A 24150-nucleotide genomic window follows, 5' to 3' on the forward strand; every position below is an offset into this window, starting at 1 on the left:
CCTCCCTCTTTCCTTTCCTCTTTCTTTCTTTCTTTCCTCCCTTCCTTTCCTTTTTTCCTTACATCCTTCCTTCTTTGCCTTCCTTCCCTCCCTCCTTTCTTTTCCTTCCTTCCTTCTTCCCTCCCTCCTTCCCTGAGTCATTCCTTTCCTTTCCTTTCCTTCTTTCCTTCCATCCCTCCATCCCTCCCTTTCCTTCCTTCCTTCCTTCTTCCCTCTTTCCTTAGAGCAGCAGCATAACAGAGAAGCCCAACCCAGGAGAGGAGGAGGACTAGAGGAGGCGGAGGCGCTGTTGCTGTGAGGCGGTGACAAGGGCGCAGGCCTGGCCTAGTCCCAGTGCCTGGCGCCTCCTCCTCCTTGGAGAGAGGGCCTCACAGTCTCCCTTTGGAGCAACGCAGAGCCCGGGAAGCTGAGGGCAAGGGGGGCAGCCATTGCCTGCCTCCCTGGGACGGCGCCTCCATGAACTGCGAGGTACTCGGGGCCTGCTCCTCTCCTCTCCTCCTCGGGGCTGGCAAGCTTTGCTCTCAGGGGCCTCAGACACACTGCAGAAGCAACCCAGCCTTGGCTGTAAGGGCCATGACTCAATGTCAGGGGATGCTGGGAAGTGTAGTTTTGTGAGACGTTGATCCTCCTCTGTCTGGTGCCACAATAAACTACAACTCCCAGAATTCCCTAGCACTGAGCTAGGGCAGTTGGGGGTGGCTGGGTCTCAGGGTGAGGCAGGCACCCCAAAATGGAGGGCATGACCAGACAAGAGCTCAATAACACTACTATAAACAGTACCTAGAAAGCTCTTGTAGCTCCTCTGAAACTCACTGAAAGAAAGACATTGGCAGCATGAGCTTTCCTAGACTTCAGTCTACTTCCCCAGGTGCATTGGGTGGAGTGGAAGCCAGGCACAGGCATATTTGTATATGCCATCGGTATGTGCATAGTCTCCACCAAATGCATCTGAGGAAGTAGAGACTGAAGTCTACGAAAGCTCATGCTGCCAACTTCTTTCAGTTAGTTTCAAAGGTGCTGCAAGATCTCTACATTATTATTAATATTATTATTATATCCCAATGCATCTGAGGAGATGAGAGCTCATGCTGCCACCTCCTTTCTTTCAGTGAGTCTCAGAGGTGTTACAAGAACTCTACATTATTATTATTATTATATATCCAAATGCATCTGAGGAAGTAGACTGCAGTCTAGGAAAGCTCATGCTGCCAATTTCTTTCAGTTAGCCTCAAAGGTGCTACAAGGTCTCTCCAAACACTGATTTTACAGAATAACACAGCTATATCTTTGATTCCTATAAATTCAGGCGTCTTGGTTAACTGACTTTCTCCGAAGGCCTCTGACCTGACTAAGGATCTTACCTGCACTGCAGAAATAAAGCAGTTTGATAACCAGTTTATCTGTCATGGCTCCATCCTATGGAATCCTGGGATTCCTAGTTTGTTTCAGCGCTCGAGCTCTCTGACAGAGAAGGCTGAAATAACTTGCAAAATGATTTAATTCATATTTTATTATTGTCATATTAGAATTATTATGTTATAAGTGTAAGGAGGGAGGGAATAGCAGGATTTATTTATATTGCATGAATTTTATTGTAATTGTAAGCCTGCTATGATCCTACAGGAGAGGTGGGATAGAAATAAAAATTTATATTATTATTATTATTATTATTAAAACTACAAATCCCAGAATTCCATAGGACTGAACGACAGCAGTTAAAGCGGTGTCAAACCATGCCCTATGAGGAGACGCTTAAGGACCTGGGTATGTTTAGCCTGGAGAAAAGAAGGTTAAGAGGTATAATAGCCTTGTTTAACTATTTGAAGGGATGCCATATTGAGGAGGGAGCAAGCTTGTTTTCTGCTGCTCCAGAGAATAGGACATGGAGCAGTGGATGCAAGCTACAGGAAAAGAGATTCCACCTCAACATTAGGAGGAACTTCCTGACAGTAAATGAGCTGGAGAACTCAAGTCTGACATATGCTATGTAAATGATTAATTTTATTATAGTTCTAACTAGGTTTTAAAAAACAGGTGGAAGTGTTGTACTTTGCAAAAAGTGCTGAATTGGCTGGTGTCCGCACTGAGACCATTTCTGTGCCCCAACGCATAACATCGCTGCAGCTGTGGGAAGAAATTGTGAAGAGGCATCCAAGGTACTTTGAGTTTCACCTATCCAAAAATGTGTCTCCCTCACATAGGCCTTGCAACCTAGTGTTGTGCATGTGTGCTCTGAGGTCAGGCCTGTTGAACTCATTGAGCTTAGTTATGAGTAAATGCAGGATTGCAGCCTTAACATAATACTTTGCTGCTGTGTACCTTCAAGTCATTTCTGATCTATTGGGAGCTTATCATGGCAAGATTTGTCAGAGGAGATTTGCTGTTGCCTTCCTTTTAAGCTAAGTGTGTGATTCTCCCAAGATCAACCGGTGGGGTTTCATGGTTGAGTGGGGATTCAAATCCTGGGCTCCCAAAGTCCCAGCCCAGCTCTAAAACCACTACCCAATGCTTGGCTCTCATTCCATGCTCTTGTCTCACTTACTAGTATCAAGGTGTACCAAGTGTGGCTTGTGCATCACTTGTGGCCCTCAAAGCCTTGCCTATGACATCCACAACCCTCCCATCAGTACTAAACTCCTCCCCCCATCAAACAGGGTAGCTTTTTCCTCCTCTAGCAAGACCTTGTATGCTGGCAGTGAAGCAGGGACCTCAAAGCAGCTGTCCCCATGTCGTGCTCCAAAATATTCTAATCCTGTATGTGTGTGCTTGTGTGTTTTTACAGCCCTAAAGCTGACATAGGCCATGAAGTATATCCTCACTTGTTTTAATGCATGGATGGTGGAGGAATGATTCCTCTCAGCCCTTTTTGTGACTTCCCGAGTCCTGCATGAGATTGTCCCAAAGGACAGGATCAGAATTCAGAATGACATAAACAGATTAGAATGTTGGACCAAAACTAGTAAAATGAATTTCAACAAGGAGAGCATAAGGTACTACTACACTTAGGCAGAAAAAAAAATGAAAGGCTCAGATAGAAGATGGGTAACACCTGGTTTAAGAGCAGTAAATACAAAATGAATCTGGGAGTCATAGTAGGCCACAAGCTGAACATGAGTCAACAGTGTGATGCAGCAGCTCAAAAAGTCAATATGGTTGTATCAATAGGAGTGTAGTATCTAGACTGAGGGAAGTAATAGTACCATTGTATTCTGCTTTGGTCAGACCTCACTGTGTCCAGTTCTGGGCACCACATGTCAGGACAGATATTAACAAGCTGGACTGTGACCAAAGGAGGGTGATCAAAATGGTGAAAAGGCTGGAAACTATGCCATATGAGGAGCGGTATGGTTAGCCTGGGGAAGAGTAGGTTAAGGCGTGACATGATAGCCATGTTTAAATATTTGAAGGGATATTGTATTGAGGATGGAGCAAACTTGCCTTCTGCTGCTCCAGAGACTAGGACACAGCAGTGGATACAAACTACAGGAAATGAGATTCCAGCTCAACATTAGGAAGAATTTCCTGACAGTGGAATAAGTTGCCTTGGAGTGTAGTGGAGTTTATTTCTTTGGAGTTTTTTAATCAGGCTGCATGGCCATCTGTTGGTAGTGCTTTGATTATGTATTCTTGCATAGGAGAGGAGATGGTTGGTCTGGATGGCACTTGTAATTTCATCCAACTCTTATTCTATGAATCATTCTGGCCATTTTTGGATGAAGGTGATCAAAAGAAAAACACTCCAAATGTCACAAACCTGACAGTTGGTGGACCTCTGCCCCCATAACATCCCTGTTGAGCAGCAGGAAAAAAAATTCACATATGGAAGTGATGTACTTAACTTCCAGTCACAATGAGAGCAGTGCCATGCCCCATGATGGGAATGCAGATTGGTGGTGGTGGCCCTCATTCCCCTGTGCACTTCTGATGTGATCAAGAGATCGAACTTATTTTGTCTGTTTTTAAAATAAGCTCAGAAAAGTTACTCTTCTGCAGAAATAATCCAGTTTGAGACCTCTTTAACTGCCCTGGCTCAGTGCTAGGGAATCTTGGGAATTGTAGTTGGTTGTAGCACCAGAGCTCTCTGACAGAGAAGGCTAAATGTCTTTCCTCAAAACTACTGTAGAAAAAGGAAACATTACATTTTATATTAATCTGTATACTGATATTTTTCCTTTAGACTTGCTGCTATACAGGACCAGGTTGTCTTTGCTGTCCGGCAGGAATATGTGCTTCTTGGAGATCAGCTTCTAGTCCTTTGCTCCGGAGACGAAGTTGCCATTATCCCTCCTATTAGTGGTGGTTAACTCTTGAAAAGGTAAGTGATGGTGTTTTTACAAATAATTATTGTAATGACGTAGGGCAGAAATAGTGGAGAACCCATGTACATAATTATATAGTATTGGTACAGTTGCCAAAATGATTGGCCTGTAGAACAGTGGAGATGTAGCACAGAACATAAATTGAGAGCAGATTATGAAATGTTCTTTTATTCTCCCTGCTGGTCAATTGAACATTTGTGGCGGTAGAGTCTTAGTGGACTGCTTAATATTTTGTTGTTCTTCAAAAGCTAAGGAAAGATTATTGGCCAGGCAGCTTAGAATGACCTCTAATAGCTAAACTTTTATGGAAATTTGAGTAAATATACCTTCTAGTTAGCCTATTGGAGAATCTGGATCTTTTAAAAATGATTTCTATGGAGGGTGGAGTGTCAAATGAAGAACTGAGCATGTTGCAATAGAAAACTTGAATCAGTTCTCACATGTTTCCTGTGGGAACCCATGTTCCACCTCTTTCTGTGAATGGCCAAGGGAGATATTTCTGAGATGAGAAGCTTTCTAGTTTTCAAAAAGGTTACCATATTGTGCCTGTTTAAAGTTCTACAGGAACCATTTTCTCCATATTTGCTCTCTTAAAGTCAGGCTCAAATTCCCTTTAGTTGCAGGGTTGTGATTACAGGACTTTCTCAGTTGAAGCTCCTCTTTTCTGGAATTTTCTGGAGACAGGCAGTAGGTTCACACAGATCCCTATCACTGACTGAAATACTATTTTTATTTCGTCAGTATGTATGACACTTGTGTGAAGCTTGCTAGATTATTTCAGTGAACCATAACTTAATTATAGTGAGTTGAAAAGACTACTTGGTCATTCAGTGTTTGAATGGGTTACCTGAGGGTTGTTTAGCATCTGGTTTAATTGTTATGCAAATAGTTAGATAGGATCTGTTCTCATGTTTGATGAAATTTTACTTGAAATTTTATTATATTCCCTGGAATTATTACACAAAATACTGATTCCCAGCAGAGAAGGAACCGAGCATCCTAACATTGGGTAGCTCTGCCTACTAGGTTCCTGATAGGCAGGGAGAGGAAAAAAGGCCAGGGGCCTGACCCCATCTCTGTAGGCAGAGTGACCCCTAGCAGCCTCAGTCTACTTCCTGCCTATCTCCTGGTAGGACGTGAACCTTGGTTACTCCAACCAAATTCATCTCTTTGGATTGATTCCCTCAACTGCTTCCCAGACTTGCCTGGCTTGCTCTTTTTCTTCTTTTTCCTCCTTCTCTTCCCTTAAAAAAAAATCCTTTTTCTCCACCTCTATTCCTCTCCTTCTCCCTTCTTTGGCGATGGTAGGAGACGAAGAGACCAAGCCATTGGGTAAGCTTGCTTTCACTCAGCCCAGGCCAGCCCCGTCTTTGCCGGATGCATGCCCTGAGGCTTCATCATACTCAGCCAGCCAGGGAGTGAAAGCGCGGCCGCAGCTAGCCAAGGGAATCACCCTCCCGCCCGCTGCCAAGGCCAGAGCTCCCCGGTCAGGGTCAGAGGAGGGAGAGCTCACAGCGACAAGCCCAGATCCCGTTGGAGGGGAAGATGTGAGTACCCCCTGCCAGAGATGGTGCGTTAGTTTCGGGCCTTTTTGGCCCAGGAGGCCCCGGCTATGGTCAGGGCCTCCCAGGAGGATGGAGATCGTGCCGGGTTTCAGCTGGGATCCAGTGATGCACTGCTTTGAGGAACTGGGCCCTTCAACCCTCTGGTTCCCCCCTTCCTCGGGTGGTCAGGCCCTTTCCCATTCCTGGCTCCCCCCCTCATCTATTGGCTCCTCTGGCGGGAATGTGCACTCTCCTTGCCAATTATTATTATTATTATTGCGTGACCTTAGCATCACCGTGGGAGAGGTGCAGAAAGAGAGAGTTGGTCATGTCCTGCCTCTGAGGCTGAGAGAATGTGACCCTCACAAAAGAGAATGTGGGAGTATGAAGATCTGCTGAACTTTTCCCCTGCCATTCGCTTCTCCTTTTGTCTCTTGTCCCTTTAGATTGGAAGCCTGAGGGCAGGGAAATGTCTAGCAATTTCGGCCTGTTTCGCTGCTGCCATTTTTGGGGAAGGTGATCGAGAGGGCGGTTGCGCTCCAGCTTCAGACGGTCTTGGATGAAACGGATTATCTGGATCCATTTCAAACTGGCTTCCGGGCGGGTCACGGGGTTGAGACGGCCATGGTCGCCTTGGTCGATGATCTCCGTCTGGGCACCGACCGGGGAAGCGTGTCCCTGTTGGTGCTCTTGGACATCTCAGCGGCTTTCGATACCATAGACCATGGTATCCTTCTGGGACGCCTGGCTGAGGTGGGAATCGGGGGCACTGCGCTCCAGTGGTTCCGATCCTACCTCTCTGGGAGGTCCCAGATGGTGCAGCTGGGAGACGTGTGCTCCGGCGAGCGGGCCCTTAAAACTAGGGTCCCTCAAGGAGCCATTCTGTCTCCCATGCTATTTAACATCTACATGAAACCGCTGGGAGAGATCATCCGGAGACATGGGGCGCGGGGTTATCAGTACGCTGATGACACCCAGATTATTTTCTCTATGTCTCCGACTGATGCAGTGACTGGGGATGGCGTCTCTCCTCTCGTGGCCTGTCTGGAGTCAGTAATGGACTGGATGAGGAAAAACCGACTCAAGCTGAATCCAGAGAAAATGGAGGTACTAGTGATAGGTTCCCCCGGTCCAGGAATGGCGGTGGTTCCACCTGTCCTGAACGGGGTCACGCTCCCTGTGAAGGACTCCGTGCGCAGTCTGGGAGTGCTTCTTGATTCGCCGCTTCATCTGACTGCTCAGGTGAATGCGACGGTCAGGAGCACTTGTTACCAGCTTCGGCTGATTCGCCAGCTGCGCCCATACCTGGACCGGAGGGACCTAGAAACGGTGGTACATGCTCTGGTAACTTCGAGACTGGACTTCTGCAATGTACTCTACATGGGGCAACCCTTATACCAAACTCGGAAGCTTCAAATGGTACAGAATATGGCAGCCCGGCTGGTCACTGGTGTATCCAGGACCAGCCATATAACACCTGTACTTAAAGATCTTCACTGGCTGCCTGTTCGCTTCCGAGCTCAATATAAGGCGTTGGTTATTACCTATAAAGCCCTAAATGGCTTGGGCCCAGGATACCTAAAGGACCGCCTCTCCCCGTACAATCCGCCTCGCACCCTCAGAACGTCTGGGCAGCAATTGCTGAAGGTGCCTGGGGCCAGGCTAGCTTCTACTTCTAGAAGGGCCTTTTCTACAGCTGCCCCAGCCCTTTGGAACACGCTGCCCACCGAGCTCCGCTCATCCACTACCCTGGCCCAATTTAGGAAGGAGCTCAAGACCTTCCTATTTAAGCAGGCATTCCCCGATTAAGATCCTGTGGGCCTCCCCTCCTCTTCCGTGGCCATGAGGACGGGCGATGGGGCTTTTATTGCTGCTTTTAGTTTTATTGTATTGATGTTTTGCTGTTTTTAATCTGTATTTGTGTGCACTTGTTGCACTTTTGTAAGCCGCCCTGATCTTTCTGGAAGGGCGGGATAAAAATAAAGATTTTATTTATTTATATTATTATTTTTTAATTTGTAAGCTGCTCTGATAGCCTTTTGGCTGAAGAGCTGGGCATAAATAATAATAATAATAATAATAATAATAATAATAATAATTGACCTATTGCGGGTCTCGCCTGGCCCAGGGGTGGAACAGTCACACAGCATCAACTGGCTAGAACTCCGAACGATTCGCCTAGCTCTCCTATCTTTCAAACAGCCAAGGCCCATGTCAACCATCGGGGGGGACAAGATCCCAGTCCCCGATGGACGAGGCCCAGACACTTCTGACCTGGGCAGAAGTAAACCTGATATCCTTAGAGGCCGAACACCTATGGGGTCAACTAAACTTCAAGGCAGACTGGCTAAGTCAAACAGACATACTCCACAGAGAATGGAGTCTTCATCCAGAGGTGCTCCAGATCATTGCTGAGACATTCAGCCATCCAATCATGGACCTGTTTGCCTCCCCAGACAACGCCAAGATCCCCAGATTTTTCTCGAGATTCCAGTCAGAAGGGTCAGAGGACTTCGACTCCCTAAACTGCCACTGGCTGGCAGGCTTACTATATGCCTTCCCACCAGTCCCGTTACTGACAAAACTACTGTCAAAGATTCGAAGGACCAGAGCAGAGGTCATCCTGGTGGCCCCAGCATGGCCCAAACGCCCTTGGTTTCCAGAGATTCTCAACCTGTCAACACAGAGACTTCCTCTTCCAACCAGGCTAGACCTGCTGTCCCAGGGCCAAGCTCACCATCCAGATCCAGCCTGGCTTCAGCTTCAGGAGCCTAGTAGGCGGAGCTACCCAATGTTAGAATGCTCAGACCTTCTCTGCTGGAAAGGGACGTATATCAGGTAAGTACCAATTTTCCATTCTAAATATTGACGTGTGTACTTGTGAATAACAAGTCCTGGTTGAGAAATTATGACCCCACAGTTGTGTGCTGCATGGCAAGTGTTGTTGCTAACATTGTTTTTTTTTTTTTTTTTTAAACATTAGGCATTTGCAGGGGATCTGTGGCTCTTCACATGTTTATGGACTCACTTTCCATTGCCTATAAGCATTGGCCATGCTGGCCAAGATTGATGGGAGATGTAGTCCAACAATGTCTGGTAGTTCACAGACTCCCAGTCTTTGGAATAAAGCATGCTTATGTTTAGTCAAACTTACATGAACATTTTCCCAAATAAATTTGCCATATTCATGGAATGAGCGTATTGATGGTTTTTGTGTATGAACCATTTATCATACCGAATTCAGTCATCTTGAAAACAGTCTCATTTGCTGTATTAATAATTGTATTGCTTGTTATTTCTGGTTATTTCTAAAGACATCATGAATGAAAATGAGGATGAGCCCAAGGACGTAATTAAACTGAACCATGAGAAGCTCTCAGCAGATGAAATATCAGCACTGGTGGTTTCTCCTTGCTGCGGGGCTGTGTCTTTGTTTATAGGTAGGTTTGATGCAGATAGCAAGAATCTCTAAATAAGAGAGAAACTCAGTGAACTTTTAAATTGTCTCATAGAAATGTAAATGGGGAAAGAAGACTTGGTGCATATCAGTAGGGGCAGCCAGAAAGACACTGAATGTCTGGGTGGAGTTACACTCCCCCTGAAATCTCAGGCTCGCAGCTTGGGTGTGTTCCTGGACTCCACTCTGAGTCTGGATGCCAGGTTTCAGCAGTGGCCAGGAGTGCATTTGCACAATTAAAACTTGTGTGCCAGCTGTGCCCATTCCTTGAGATGTCAGATCTGGCTACAGTGACACATGCTTTGGTTACATTCCATTTGGACTATTGTAACACGCTCTATGTGGGGCTGCTTTTGGAAACTTTTCGGAAACGTCAGCAGGTACAAAATGCTAGAATGCTGACCGGAGCCAGTTCACCATCACTGGTATAACTCCTGTATTGAAACAGCTTCACTGGCTACTGGTTTGTTTCTGAGCACAATTCAAAGTGCTGGTTATGACCTATAAAGCCCTACACAGCTTAGATCCAGACTATATGAGAGACCGTATCTCCCTAGATGAATCACCTAGAGCCCTAAGATCCTTAGGGAGAAGGCTTTCTCTCGGTCCCACCACCATCCCAGGCTCACCTGATGAGGACACGAGAGAGAGCCTTCTCAATGACTGCTCCCACCCTGTGGAACTCCCTTCCTCGGGAGACTAGGCTGGCCCCCTGACTGTTGGCCTTTTGCCGGCAGGCGAAGATATTTTATTTAAACAGGCCTTTTAAGATCTTGCAGGCTTGGTTTTATTGGGAGATGTGGGGGTTGGTTTTAGATTATTATTTTTAACTTTGTATGTTTTAAATTTTATATTTGTAATTTTTTAAAATATATTTACGATTTTAATTTACAATTTTAATTGTTGTTTTAATGTGTTTTATACTGTATGTGTTGTTAGCCACCTTGGGTCTCACTTTGGAGAAAGGTGGGATAAAAATAAATAAATAAAGAATAAAATAAGTAAAGATGAATGAATGGCATGAAGTGGAAATGGAAGGAAGAAGCATTTATTCATAGAATCATAGAATCGTAGAATCGTAGAATTGGAAGAGACCACAAGGGCCATCCAGTCCAACCCTCTGCCATGCAGGAACTCCCAATCAAAGCATCCCCAACAGATGGCCATCCAGCCTGTTTAAAGACCTCCAGGGAAGGAGACTCCACTACACTCCGAGGGAATGTGATCAACTGTCGGACAGCCCTTATTGTCAGGAAGTTTTTCCTAATGTTGAGGTGGAATCTCTTTTCCTGTAGCTTGCATCCATTATTCTGTTTCTTGTTCTCTGGAACAGCAGGAAACAAACTTGTTCCCTCCTCAATATGACATCAAATATTTAAACAGGGCTATCATATTGCCTCTTAATCTTCTCTTCTCCAGGCTAAACATCCCCAGCTCCCTAAGTCATTTCCAGACCCATCACCATTTTAGTCACCCTCCTTTGGACACGCTCCAGTTTCTCAATGTCCCTTTTCAATTGTGGTGCCCAGAACTGGACACAATATTCCAGGTGGGGCCTGACCAAAGCAGAATACAGTGGCACTATTACTTCTCTTGATCTAGACACTATACTTTTATTGATGCAGCCTAAAATCACATTGGCCTTTTTAGCTGCTACATCACACTGTTGACTCATGTTCAACTTGTGGTCTACTTGGACTCCTAGATCCCTTTCACATGTAGTCTCGTTCAGCTAGGTGTCGCCCATCCTATATCTGTGCGTTTCATTTTTCAGCCTTACATTTCTTACATTTCTCCATGTTGAATTTCATTTTGTTAGCTTTGGCCCAGTTTTCTAGTCTGTTCAGATCGTTTTGAATTTTGATCCTGTCCTCTGGAGTATTAGCTGTTCCTCCTAATTTGGTGTCATCTACAAATTTGATAAGTATGCCCCCAGTTCTGTTATCCAAGTCATTGATAAAGATGTTGAATAGCACTGGGCCCATGACAGAGCCCTGTGGGACCCCACTGGCCAACTCTCTCCAGGATGAGAAGAAGCTATTGTTGAGCACCCTTTGGGTTCGGCCAGTCAACTAATTACAAATTCATGTAACAGTTACCTTGTCTAGCCCATATTTTACAAGCTTGTTTGCAAGAATGTCATGAGAGAACACTGAGAGGGCCTTAGAGGTAAAAATAGGAATCCCATGGCATACGTGTGATCCAAGGACAGGCTTTGAGATCCCCATAATTGTCCCACTTCCTCCAGTTTTATCCTCCTCCATTGAGAATTGTATCTTCATGTTTTGGTGAGCTTTAAACATATGATGGATGGCCATCTTTCAAAAGTGCTTCAGATGTATATTCCTGCATGGATTACATGTCCCTAGTGGTCCCTTCCAACTCCATGGTTCATGATCTCTAGAAGCCTCCAAGACCACAGTTTTCCTCTAAAATTCTTCTTTCTGCATCTTTTAAGATTAATAATAATAATAATAATAATAATAATAATAATAATAATAATAAATATTCTGCAGCCACAGATTCAACCATCCATGGCTTGAGAATTTTTTTTTTAAAATCCCAAAAGTAAACCTTGATTTTGCCATTTGATGTAAGGGTTACCATTTTATGACACCATTGTATACAGTAGGACTTGAGCATTCACAGATTTTGGTATCCATGATGGATCCCTGAACCAAATCTCACGATACAAAGGACCCACTGTTTATAGCTCTGTCTTTCCCCTGGAACATATATTTAATCACAGAGTTGTAGTTTTCCCCCCATTATTTACATGGCCTCATCTGAAGATGTCTGGGAACTACTGTTAACTTGCTTTCTGACAAACATCTTAAAATGATTTCGGTCTCAGCTTTTCTACCATGCAAAGTACAAACTGAATGTCTTATTTCATTTCAGGCACTACCAGGAATAATTTTGAAGGGAGAAAAGTAATACAGTTAGAATATGAAGCATATGCTCCTATGGCTGAAGCAGAATTGAAGAAAATATGTATAGATATTAGGTTGAAATGGCCTTCAGTGAAGCATATAGCAATACATCATAGACTTGGGTATGTGTCTCTAGGATACTGTTTTATTATTGGACATGTGTGATTTCAGATCTGACTTTTAAAAAAGTAGAACAATCTCTTTTGCTGGGATGAAAGTATATAGGAAAGTACCTCATTCCAGGTCAAACAGTTTGGTCAACTATTATTGTTTTGCCAACTCTGAGTAACAGCAGGTTTCCAAGCTCTCAGAGAAGTCTTTCCCAGAGTTTGGGAAGTTACTTTTTTGGATGGCAGTATCCAGAATTAAGCTGCAGTGATAGCAGTTAGAAGGGCCTAAATACCCATAAGGCACAAGATTCTGTCTGATCTTGAAACTTAAGCAGGGTCAGCTCTGGCTAGTACTTAGATGGGAAATCACAAATAAATATCAGGTGCTGTAGGTTCTGTTTCAGAGGAAGGAACTAGAAAAAATACCTCTGAGTATTCCTTGCAAGAGAAAATTATGTGGTCATCATAAGTCAACAGGCGAGTAGAAGGCACATACACACATGTGAGATATCCAAGGTGTTGAACCTGATTTGAGTATTGCATTTAGTATCTTGCTTTGAAGTTAAGACTAAGACCTAGAGTGAATTCACTGCCCCCCACATGGAAGCCACCAGATACCACTGCTAAGCTGCTTGGAGAAATTTGTTGTCATATTCTGAGTTGAGGACAAGGCTTGCCCAACTCTGATCTAATTATTGTCCTATGAGGTTGTTATTGTCGCACTTGATCTCTGTCTCTAGTTTCTCTTAATTTGTTTTCCTGCCGAATCCTACTTTTGCAAAGAATAACAGAGAGACATGCAGCTTCTATTTAATTTAAGGTTCGCAGAACATGGCCTCTCTTCCTTTGTATGTCTATTCAGTGGTTAGCAAGAAAACATTTATTTAGTTCTCTCAAGATTAAGCTAATGCAGATAAAAGCAACAACCTAATGCAATTTTTTCACTTTTCTCTGTAGTTCAGTTCCCATTAGTGAAGCGAGTGTGATGGTAGCAATCTCTTCCCCTCACAGAACAGAATCTCTTGATGCTGTGCAGTATTGTATCAATACTTTGAAAGCAACTGTGCCTATCTGGAAAAAGGTACTGTATGTGTGCCTCTGTATGCTTGCTTTCAAAACAAAAGGGCAGTCAGTGATGTTTGTACCAAGTCAGTTTTCCACGGACAGTTTGTTGGGGAGGAACATGTTTCTTGAGGCAACTCTAGGAGGGGAATCCAGCACAAGTTCAACAAACACATGTTCACTAGACCTGTGTATAAATAGACACATGTGTACACCATATGTTTCTGCCCCTTCTGAAAATAAGAACAGATATCCTACACATAAAGGTAACTCCTTGGCCAGAATTCTGATGTGGAAGGTGTAAATGCTATTATTCAGTTGTGAATACCTCATGCAATGCATGATTTTGGTTTTAAATAGTTTTAACTGTTTTTAATTGTCTTGTTTTTAACTTGTTGAATTGTTTGATAGCCTTTTTAGTCTTTTTCAAAAAATGTTTTGCTGTTTTATACTGTTTGAATTACACTTATTGTATACTGTTCTGAGATCCTTTGATATACGTAGAGGGGAATATAAGTATTGTAATGATTATGTAGGCATATGTTCCATGACACAGATGGCATGGATGCTACACAGGTATAGATGTTGCAGTTCACTTTCTTTTCAGGTTTATGCAGACAGTTGTGCTATCTCGGAAATTCCAAATTTGCAGTCTTTTAGAGGGGGTGGGAAGTTGGATTCACTCTTGTGCAACAGGAGAGTGCATAGTGATCAGCTGTGCAGCAATACAATGCAGTAACATCTACACTGGCATTGCGCAACCAGTGAACACAATTGCAGCCACTGAGTGGATCCAGGTACAGGTTGAGTTTCCCTTATCCAAAACACTTGGGACCAGAAATGTTTTGGATTTTGGAGGGTTTTTTATTATTATTTTGGAATATTTGCATACACATAATGAGATATCTTGGAGATGGAACCCATGTCTGAACATGAAATTAATTTATTTTTCATATACGCTTTATACACGTAGCCTGAAGGTAATTTTATACACAATCATTTTTGATAATTTTGTGCATGAACCAAATTTTGTGTACAGTATATTGAACCATCAGAAACCAAAGATGTCACTATCTCAGCCACTTGCCACATTACCGCACTACACTCTTACAGTGCTGCTATTCCACTTTTAACTGCTATGTCTGCCTCCTATTCTGAGGCCTAATAGCTCCCTGGCTGAGAATTCTAAATGACCCTCCCTAAACTGCAAATCCCAGAATGCAACAGGAGACAGCCAGAGCAGTTAAAGTGGAATAGGAGCACTATAAGAGTGTAGTGTGGTAATCTAGTTAGGTGGACAATTGTGGATTTTGGAATATTTTGGATTTTGGAATTCCCGAACAGGAAAACTCAATCTGCATATGTTTTATGTGAAGTAATAGAACAGTTCTGTGTGGGCAACGTGAGTGAATAAGAAGAGTTTCTGCGTATGAGCCAGTGAAACTCTGTGCTTTGTTCACCTATTCTACTGGTCCTCAGTCTTATAACATAACACCAGCTTTTCTCCAGCCTTTCCTTTCAAGACAGGGCCTGTGTGCACTCCTGTGTTATGTATTCAGTCATCACATTCCCAGGTCTCATGCACAAATTATTCATCCAGCTACTTCCCTAGATGTTTTTGTTTCAAAGGAAGCTTGCCACATGTTAAGAAAAACTTAAAAGAAGAGTGGATAATACAAAAGTGTCCCATTTTTGCAGCCACCTTTGCCTTGTACTGCTGCTCCTTCTGTGCCTGTGAAACCTGTGGTATTCATGCAGCTGCTGGAAAAAAATGGTGCCAAAATTGATGATGGTAGTGCTTCCAAAATAATTTGAATTTAGGATTTGCCTTTCTTTCCAGACGGAAGGGAAGGAAGCACTCTGCTTTGCAGACTGGCAACACTTTGTGGTGCAAGAGGGCACTCAGGCACCCACCTACACCACAGTGTCCTGAATTTTGACAGCAATTGTGGTAGTGAGTCAAAACAGCAATTGGCTTGATAAATCTGAGCATTAAGTCTTGCTGGTATTTTGTGTTCTGGTGGGAAGGGTATCAGTGTAGTCTCAGTCCCTACCCACAGCAATCCCTGCAGCCTCCTGAAAATCAGTGCTGTTGGGGACCTTGCTGAATGATTGGAACTGTGATACAGGGAAGGACAGGAAATCCCTTAAATGCTGTATTTCCCATGAGTACATTCCCATAAAGCAGACTGTGGGTCCCACTAGACTGAGGGCCTCAACAAACCAGCACTAAACGCCTGCCTTGGAGCAGAGTGGGGGTGTGGCATCTGTACAATGCACACCCCGATGCTGCCCTGACGCCAGCATCACGCCGTGTGCCTGCATGGCGGGCAGTGTCATGATGCTCCTTTGGCAGTGTGTCAGATGATGCATGTCAAAAGGAGTACCAGAAAGTGCTCCCCTTCCACTGCGCAGAAAGGAGCCAGATTGGGGCTGCTGCATATAGGAGTGGCTGCAGGCTGCTCCAAAGGGGCACTCTGCTGAACCCTTCGGTTGTTATCCATTGTTCTTATCCTGTTTTTTTTCTTCCAGGAGGTATATGAAGATGACTCTTCCTGGAAGAAAAACAAGGAATGTTTTTGGGTCAAGACAGAAAAATGAAATTCTGCCAAAAGTTTTATTGTAACTGCCTACTGTTTCAAAACAAGGTGGAAGGCAACTCAGTTTCAGCCACGCTTCCATGTTACCTTAATAACATAAGGCGTTTGCAAAGCAGTTGTCTAGGACCTGATTTTGTACAGAAACATAGTACTTTAATTTGTGTTTTTTTTCCTGTTCTACTGATCCTCAAGCCTTAGTGTTGGAACTTTTGAAAAGTTGTATTGGATTCAAAGATAGGATTTGTGCAAGCTGCTTAGTCTGTGAAGAATCCTGAAAAAATTGTCATGGCTTCCTATGAAATCATTAGTATTTTCATAACATTTGAAATTTTTGACTGATTATGTGAATTTTGTCAGTTCAAACAAACTTTTATAATTCTATGCATGATGTAACAGCTACATTCAGCCAGCACAATAGACTATGGTTGTCATGACAAAAATAATGGTAGCTTCCCTCAGACCTGGGCAATTCTCTCTGACATGGCCATGAGGAATAGTTCAGTCTGTTGTCTAAATCCCAAATCATACTTAATTCTAATTATGGTGTGGTTGAAATAGGCCAGCTTCATAGCCCCATAGCTGAAATTGGCTTTGTTTAAATGAACTTAGTTATGAATAGTCAAAGTTGGTGGAATTTATGTAACAAATAAATGCTGATCAATAAAAAAATGGAAGCAAAAGTTTCAGAAGTGCTCTTTGCTTGTGGAAGAGGGCTAGGCTTATTGCCATCATGGCAAACTGTAGTTTGTTGTTACACTCAAATGCAATAATTGTCTGTTCAAGCATGACCATGTGAATTTATGCATGTGAGCAACCTAGCATTTCCACATCCTTACATACTTGAAATCCTAGGCTGCTGTGAAGCCCACTAGCCTGTGGAGCCTGAGGTTGGAATGAATGGAATTTTCCTCTAGGTGAGCCTACTATAGCAGTGTCTGCCAGCTTGTTATCAGCAAAGTAAACAGCAGCTACCTCCAGGATTCCTTACTGACCAGGTGTGAACAGGAAAACAGATTAAAGGACAAAACAGGTAAGCCTGCATCACCAATTCTCAGCATGTTAAAAAGCATAGATTTGTAAGTCTGGTCACCAAAAAACAAGTTATAACAAAAGTGGAGGCTGGTGAAAGAAAATGATACTCCTAGCCGTATTTTGGAAGAAACCTTCAATTTCAACAAAACTGAAAATATTTTTGCTTACTTATGCAAGGTTGACCTGACTTGGTTGTTTCATCTCTCATCTCACATGTTGCTAGTTTTGAAGAACAAGGTTTGATGAAACATGTTGAACTGCTCTTCTTTCTTGTGGTGTAAGAACCTCTCCCCCCCCCCCCCCCCCCCATTTTCTTCCTGCCTCTAGTACCTAATTTTCTTTTAAAGCAGTGATGCCCAGGAAAAAATCTACTTTGTTAACTGAAGTATACCTTTACAACAGTAAAAGGTTTTTATAAGAGTTCTGGGTTCCTGCTCTAGTATGTTCTTGCAGAAGTATCACCTTGGTTATGGTTGAAAGTATGAGTAACTCTTTCCCAAGTTTTTTAATGGCAGCACCTGCAACTTTTCATCTTAATGTCAGCTAATAAGTATCATTTCTTTTTAAGATCCCTGGTTTTCATTTCCAGCCATAGTGAAGTAGCCAATATAACCTTTATTGGTTATATTTCCAAAGACCTGAATTGCTAATATTGTTATAAGCATATTTTCCTTTGAAGGATTTTAGTGTTTGTTGCTCTTTATAAAGTCTCAGTGATTTTAATATTGAGAACTCATTGTAATTTTAAAAGTTTGTTTTCTCTTTAACTGTGTATTAGATTTTGTAAAGATATTTTACATTCTTCCCGACTCCTGTTTGTTTTTGTTTTTTTTGGGGGGGGGGGTAAATACACATTGTAATCCTTGCATTAGTCTGCTGCGAGATTTGTTAGTTACTAGTGTCTACAGATTCATGTGTGGCATTCTCTTGTTTATTTTATATAATCTTGTTTCACTTTTGTAGCTGCACTGGATCTTGGTCTTTCTTCTCCTGTATTAAGAGGTGCTGATTCTTTCTCTCGTTTTTTACAAGATTCAAGACTGATTGATGCAGCAGGTGAGGTTGCAGTTTGATCCAACATCAGCTCTGGTATGGCACCAGACATGAAAATGCCTGAACAGGGCAATGCAATTTGTCCCATTGTGGCTGTGGTGGGTTTTACACAGCACCTGGTTGGAGTTTTTGAATTCCATCAGAATATGAAAGCTGCCAAAATCATAGGTTGGCCTGAATATAAGTAAATGACCATAAGAAGGATGGTTCAGCTCCCTTTGTCATACCACTGATACCATGTTATTGTGATAGAGCAGTCCTCAGTGAAGCTAGAAGTGGATTTCAAGAGGGTTAGATTGATATTCTCAGATAATGGAAACAGCTAAGGAGGAAGCGATAGACAAATGTTCTGTTGAGTAGAAGAAACTGAAGTGCCTTTTGTACTGTCTGAAGATATTACATGTATATTTATGCATTCATATATGATTATTAGAGTCAAAGCTTAGACTCTCCAGAAATCTGTATTGTATATTGCTAGAAAGTTCTGTGTAAACTCCCTCCCCCCCATCCCGAGTCTTATAGACAGCTGATTTTGCTTTATCCATTATCTCCATGTTCAGCTCTTGGCCTAATGTCCAGCATCAGGAACCCCCTGTAGAGTATTAGTGCATATCTGTGGTGAGTGGTTTGTTTCTTCCCTGAAGTTTGCAAGGTGGGAAGGAAGGTGTGAGAGGAAGGCCCACTTTGGACTCTATCCATTCCTGTCTTTGATTATGCACACTGTTAAGTTGCACTTCTTGACAATCTTTCATTACATCCAACAGAAAACAGGTAGGCTAGCCCATCCCCACTGCAAATAATGTGTTTTGACTTACATGGCATTACCTTTCTATGTCAAGGACTGCAAGGTGGATGAATTTCCCCCTCTTTTCACCACTGGTGATTTGTTGGCATTGGCATTGGCTGTCCTCCATTTTATCTCCTCTGCTGGAAACCCTGCCCTTCAAGCATGAAATAAAGCTGAGAGCCATGAGTTGCCCTAATGCAAAGCCATTCCTTCATTAAAGCAATTGTGAACAGAAAAGCTCTAAAAATCACTGCTGTAAGGTATGGTGCATGCAAATACGGGATTCAGAGCTCAGTGTCTGAATTCAGATTCAGAACAAAATACTGCAGGAAGAACCAGGGCTGAACTTAAGTGGCATATTTTCTTGCAAGATTTCCATGGGTGTTTCTGATGCCTGAATCAAAAACCACCACTCCCCAAAAAACCCTGCACTAGTAATGCTGGGAATTTTTTATTAGCTACTCAGTGTATACCAAAATAAGTAATCTTTCTTGGTCATCATTCTGTCCCCCCCAAAACCTGATGGAAACATCTGATTGGCAGTAGAATGGAGTTCCTTCTCCTCAACCTCCTCTGAAGACACTTGCCAAGATGTCCCATGATGCTTGCCTTAGGGTTGCCATAAGTAAAAAATTACTTGGAGGCACACAACAACAACAACCGCAACAAAATGCAGTGATGCCTAGTAAAATAAATGTGAGTGGGAGTTATAATTGTAGCAATATTGTCACATTCATGACTAAGTAGCAATTGTGAATGCAAAACAGATACTTAGAGGTACTCATCTGTAACTTTTTTTATTCACAATCACTACTTTTTCATCATTGTGACAATATGCCTGAAGAAAGAGGCTCCTCCCTCCCTAACTGTCATTGTTCGGCCTCTGAGGGGGAGAGAAGGCTGGCCCAGTTCCATCAGGGGCTGGCCTGAAGAAAGAGGCTCCTCCCTCCCTAACTGTCATCTTTCGGCCTCTGGGGGAGAGAGAAGGCTGGCCCAGTTCCATCAGGGGCTGGCCTGAAGAAAGAGGCTCCTCCCTCCCTAACTGTCATCTTTCGGCCTCTGGGGGAGAGAGAAGGCTGGCCCAGTTCCATCAGGGGCTGAAGAAAGAGGCTCCTCCCTCCCTAACTGTCACTTTCGGCCTCTGGGGGAGAGGAAGTGGCCCAGTCCCATCAGGGGCTGGCCTGAAGAAAGAGGCTCCTCCCTCCCTAACTGTCATCTTCGGCCTCTGGGGGAGAGAGAAGGCTGGCCCAGTTCCTCAGGGCTGGCCTGAAGAAAGAGGCTCCTCCCTCCCTAACTGTCATCTTTCGGCCTCTGAGGGAGAGAGTAGGCTGGCCCAGTTCCATCAGGGGCTGTCCTGAAGAAAGAGGCTCCTCCCTTCCTAACTGTCATCTTTCGGCCTGTAAGGGAGAGAGTAGGCTGGCCCAGTTCCATCAGGGGCTGGCCTGAAGAAAGAGGCTCCTCCCTCCCTGTCATCTTTCGGCCTGTAAGGGAGAGAGTAGGCTGGCCCAGTTCCATTGGGGTTAGCCTGAAGATAGAGGCTCCTCCCTCCTTAACTGTCATCTTTCGGCCTGTAAGGGAGAAAATAGGCTGGCCTAGTTCCATCGAGGCTAGCCTGAAGATAGAGGCCCCTCCCTCCATAACTATCATCTTTTGGCCTCTGAGGGAGAGAGTAGGCTGGCCCAGCGTCATCGGGGGCTAGCCTGAAGAAAGAGGCCCCTCTCTCCATAATTGTCATCCTTCAGCCTGTGAGGGAGAGAATAGGCTGGCCCAGCTCCATCAGGGCTAGCCTGAAGAAGAAGAGCCCTCCCTCCGGTCCATCTGCTTTGGTCCAGGCCTCAGAGGGAGAGAAGAATACTGGACTTGATTCCCTTCCCCCCTCACCATTCCCTTCTCCTTTTGTGTCGTGTCTTTTAGATTGTAAGCCTGAGGGCAGGGAACCGTGTATTATCCCCTCCGTTGTAAACCGCTCGGATTCCCAGTGATTGGGCGGTATATAAATAAAAATTATTATTATTATTATTATTATAGCTCCCCCTCGCCAACCTACTTTATCAGGCATCAGCTGCATGGGCAGGGGAGATTGTTTATGATTGGAACATGGGTAAATGATAGTTGTCAGATTTGGGGTGGGGTTAGAAAAAGTTGCTTACAAAGTATACTTAAGTACCTTAAATCTTTGTATACTTTTTATACTTAGTAGCTCATATAGGATTCCAGCCAATATTTATTTCTACAATAATAGAAATAGCCAGTAGATGTCAGTGGAAATGCTATCAAGAGACCCATGGGTAAAATACATGCCTTCTGTACGTACTAAAAATGCAGAGTTGTGCAGATTTTGAAAAGCTTCCATAGTTAAACTATGAATGGTGCTTGATTCCATGACAACTCAAACAATAGTGTATTTTCTTGATGTGTAAAGACGATGTTCAACTGGAAAAATGTATAACAAATATGTTTTCAGATGTGTAGCATCTTTACTTACCATCTTATGTTGACTCCTTACAGTCTCAGCAAAAATGAAGAGCGCACAAGCCAACCATAAGTGGTTGTAATTAAGTGTAGGGTTTTTCTGTACTAAATAGGTATGTAGCAAATCGAATTTTGCAATAAAAATGCACAGGGGTTATTTCAAATTTAATCCATCAGATCCATTTTTACTTAAACACACTCACTTCATCATCAGTTTTTCTGGAACAAAGTGCAAAATATACATATAGAGAGAGCACAACTTACACTCAAACATACTCTATTGAAATGGAGCAATCTGTACATCTTATTTAAAGACTGTAAAATGTACACAGAAGGTGAGGTGGAAATGCATACATTTTAATTGTAGTATGTGCACAAAATCCCATTGGGTTGAAATGTAGAGGGTTTGGTTTGTATTCATGTTAGCTTTCTGGTTACTTGCCCAATACTGAAGAAAGCTTTGTAGTTTTGCAGCCAAGTAGTAAAATCTCCCCTGTGCAAATTAATAACACCAATGGCATATTTAAGAAAATTGTCCTGAGTTCCCTTGTATGTTGAATTGTTAGTGAAACAATATATTTAATAAAAACAGGCTTTCTGGCAGCATTGCAGACATGTATTACAGTCCGAATGGGTGTTCATTGAGAAGTTTAAATCTCTCTGTTTTCAATGGAATTTGTTTGGAAAATTCATGTATTCATATGATTGTAGCCCCAGAATTCTTCATTTTCTGCTACTGCCTTAGAAAAGAATTCGTTTTTTCTTGGCATTGTGGTTTTCTGCACAAGATGAAGGTCTATAAAACATTTTTAAAAATAAACACAAATGTCATTTAAGTGTATTTGCTCAAATGCCTCAACCCTGAAGCCCAAATTCCTAGCTTTCCAGTTATAGTAAATGCTGCCAAGTCTGGGGTAGTTGTGAGAGTAGTTTTGTCATTAACCAGTCTTAAAGATGTCTCCATTCCAAATGCTGAATGTAAAGCATGCCCAAGCTTGTGTTAATTACGGGCAAGTATAATGAAATGTTGTACTGTATAACTATTTTTATGTAACTGATCAGATTAAGGTAATGTAAATAAATGTAGAATTTAAATGTGAGATGGCAGAATCTGTATAGGAGACAGTCAAAACAATCCATGTCTACTCCCTTTATTTTAGTGAATAGCTGAATTTCATTGCTTTTGCAGTTCTGATTAGAAAGATTCTATTAACCCAGTGCCTTATGGTATCGTGTGGTATCAAATGGCATTTTTAATTATCAAAAAGTGTGCATATTACAAAACCTATGTGAAAAACATCCAATTTGCCATTAGACTACATTTGTGCTACCTGTAAAGTGCAATAAAAACACCAGTGATTGTTAAATGGCTGATTACTGAGTAATTTACTCTCTAAAGGATAAAGTGTCTCAGCTGAATATATGAAATCCACAGATCTTAATACTCCAGGGTGGAGACGGGTGTAATATTCACTTCACGTGGAATCAATCAGTTGATCCTCTAGTCCTATAGACATTCCAGTGGCTCTGATACTGGTTTCCACATGCAGCAAGCAGTTCACTTCATAACCAACAAATAAGTCTTTATCCTACACATATTATTTCACTTCACATCATAATAGCCCCAATATTTCCAGAATAAGTCCCCAATAGAGCTATGCACGGGTAACAACAGGCTACTCTATATGTTGGCTGGGATATGTAGTTTTGTGAGTAACCAGCAGTCTTTGGCAGAGAAAGCTATAGGCCTTATAAAACCAGAAATCCATAGAATGGAACTATTTCACTTAAAATTATTAAAGTGCGCTCAAACTACACTATTACTACAATGTAGCTGCACCCTTAGTCTCCTAAGTAAGACTTTTGTGAGCAGGAAAAAACATTACACTGAATTTATTTACCCTGTGAGTCTGAGGGTGAAACAGATGATCAAAAAAGAGCCGGCTTCATGGCGGACTGGGGTGTGCCATTTAGACAGTAGCATGCCCCCAGTCTTCTGGGAAGCCACAGAGCTGACTGCATGTGTTGTGGATGCATGGCATTTTGGCAGCACAGTGCTAACACACACTGCACCGAAGAAATGCTGAAAAAACACTGCTGCAGCAGCAAAGGCACCCTTTCCCTGGAGCAAAAGGGAGCAGCTTTCTGCCGTTCTTTTTTGTGCTGGGAAAAGGCTGGGTTGGGGTGTGCGGTTGCCGTGGCCCCAACCTGGCAAGCAAAGGGGCAGCAGCAAGCCTCTTCTTACTCGCCATCTGTTTAGCCCCTGAGTTTTCAAGTTTTTTTTTATTTCATAATTGTTTTTAACACTGCAGTCTTACACTCTTTTGGAGGATTCTCCAGGGGACAGAGGATGCAGTGGGAGAGGCAGGCAAACACCAAGTTCCACTCTAGACTGTAGGAGACCTTCCTTGGTTCCTTTCTTGATAGTGCTGAAAACAGGGCAGATGGCAGGACATATTGAGAATGGCTGAGGGTTCCCAGGATGCTAAATACCCTTGTTCCCACAACATGGCCCCAGATACAGGAGCTGAATGATGAGAGTAGCAAACCCTCCTCCCCACTGGCTTCAATGAGTAGTAGTGAAGAAAAAAGGACACAATTTCCCAGAAGATAATTGGAATTATTGACTCTTCTGCCACAATCTCCCTACCATTACTTAACAGATAGTGTATATGAGCTATGTGGGGCTCAAAGAAAAAATAAAAATAAATGCATGAAAACAAGCAGTGTGATTACTCATCCAGCAAAGCAGCCACAACTATACAATTGTCCTTCTTTACT

At 43.0% G+C, this 24150-nt stretch overlaps 2 protein-coding genes across 2 annotated transcripts; both read left to right on the forward strand.

Annotated features, from left to right (window-relative positions):
- The first annotated feature begins 341 nt into the window (after positions 1-341).
- On the forward strand, positions 342-4315 carry MOCS2 (molybdenum cofactor synthesis 2). The gene is made up of 3 exons (XM_042454049.1): positions 342-468; positions 2035-2156; positions 4178-4315. The coding sequence occupies exons 1-3, from the start codon at positions 457-459 to the stop codon at positions 4302-4304; spliced, it is 261 nt and encodes an 86-aa protein (XP_042309983.1). The 5' UTR covers positions 342-456; the 3' UTR covers positions 4305-4315.
- A 4867-nt stretch (positions 4316-9182) lies between these two features.
- LOC121923531 (molybdopterin synthase catalytic subunit-like) lies at positions 9183-16705 on the forward strand. Its single transcript, XM_042454048.1, has 4 exons — positions 9183-9303; positions 12222-12375; positions 13321-13444; positions 15958-16705. The coding sequence occupies exons 1-4, from the start codon at positions 9183-9185 to the stop codon at positions 16024-16026; spliced, it is 468 nt and encodes a 155-aa protein (XP_042309982.1). The 3' UTR covers positions 16027-16705.
- The last annotated feature ends 7445 nt before the right edge of the window (positions 16706-24150 follow it).

Source organism: Sceloporus undulatus, chromosome 2 (genome assembly GCF_019175285.1).
Source record: "Sceloporus undulatus isolate JIND9_A2432 ecotype Alabama chromosome 2, SceUnd_v1.1, whole genome shotgun sequence".
Classification (NCBI taxonomy): Eukaryota; Metazoa; Chordata; class Lepidosauria; order Squamata; family Phrynosomatidae; genus Sceloporus; species Sceloporus undulatus.

Excerpts from the sequence above, each read along its gene's own strand:
- MOCS2 (XM_042454049.1), top strand. Across the intron at positions 2,157-4,177 it reads ATTGTGAAGAGGCATCCAAG|ACTTGCTGCTATACAGGACC; the intron begins GTACTTTGAGTT and ends TTTTTCCTTTAG.
- LOC121923531 (XM_042454048.1), top strand. The coding sequence starts at position 9,183 with ATGAATGAAAATGAGGATGAGCCCAAGGACGTAATTAAACTGAACCAT. Across the intron at positions 12,376-13,320 it reads GCAATACATCATAGACTTGG|TTCAGTTCCCATTAGTGAAG; the intron begins GTATGTGTCTCT and ends TTTTCTCTGTAG. Across the intron at positions 13,445-15,957 it reads CTGTGCCTATCTGGAAAAAG|GAGGTATATGAAGATGACTC; the intron begins GTACTGTATGTG and ends TTTTTCTTCCAG.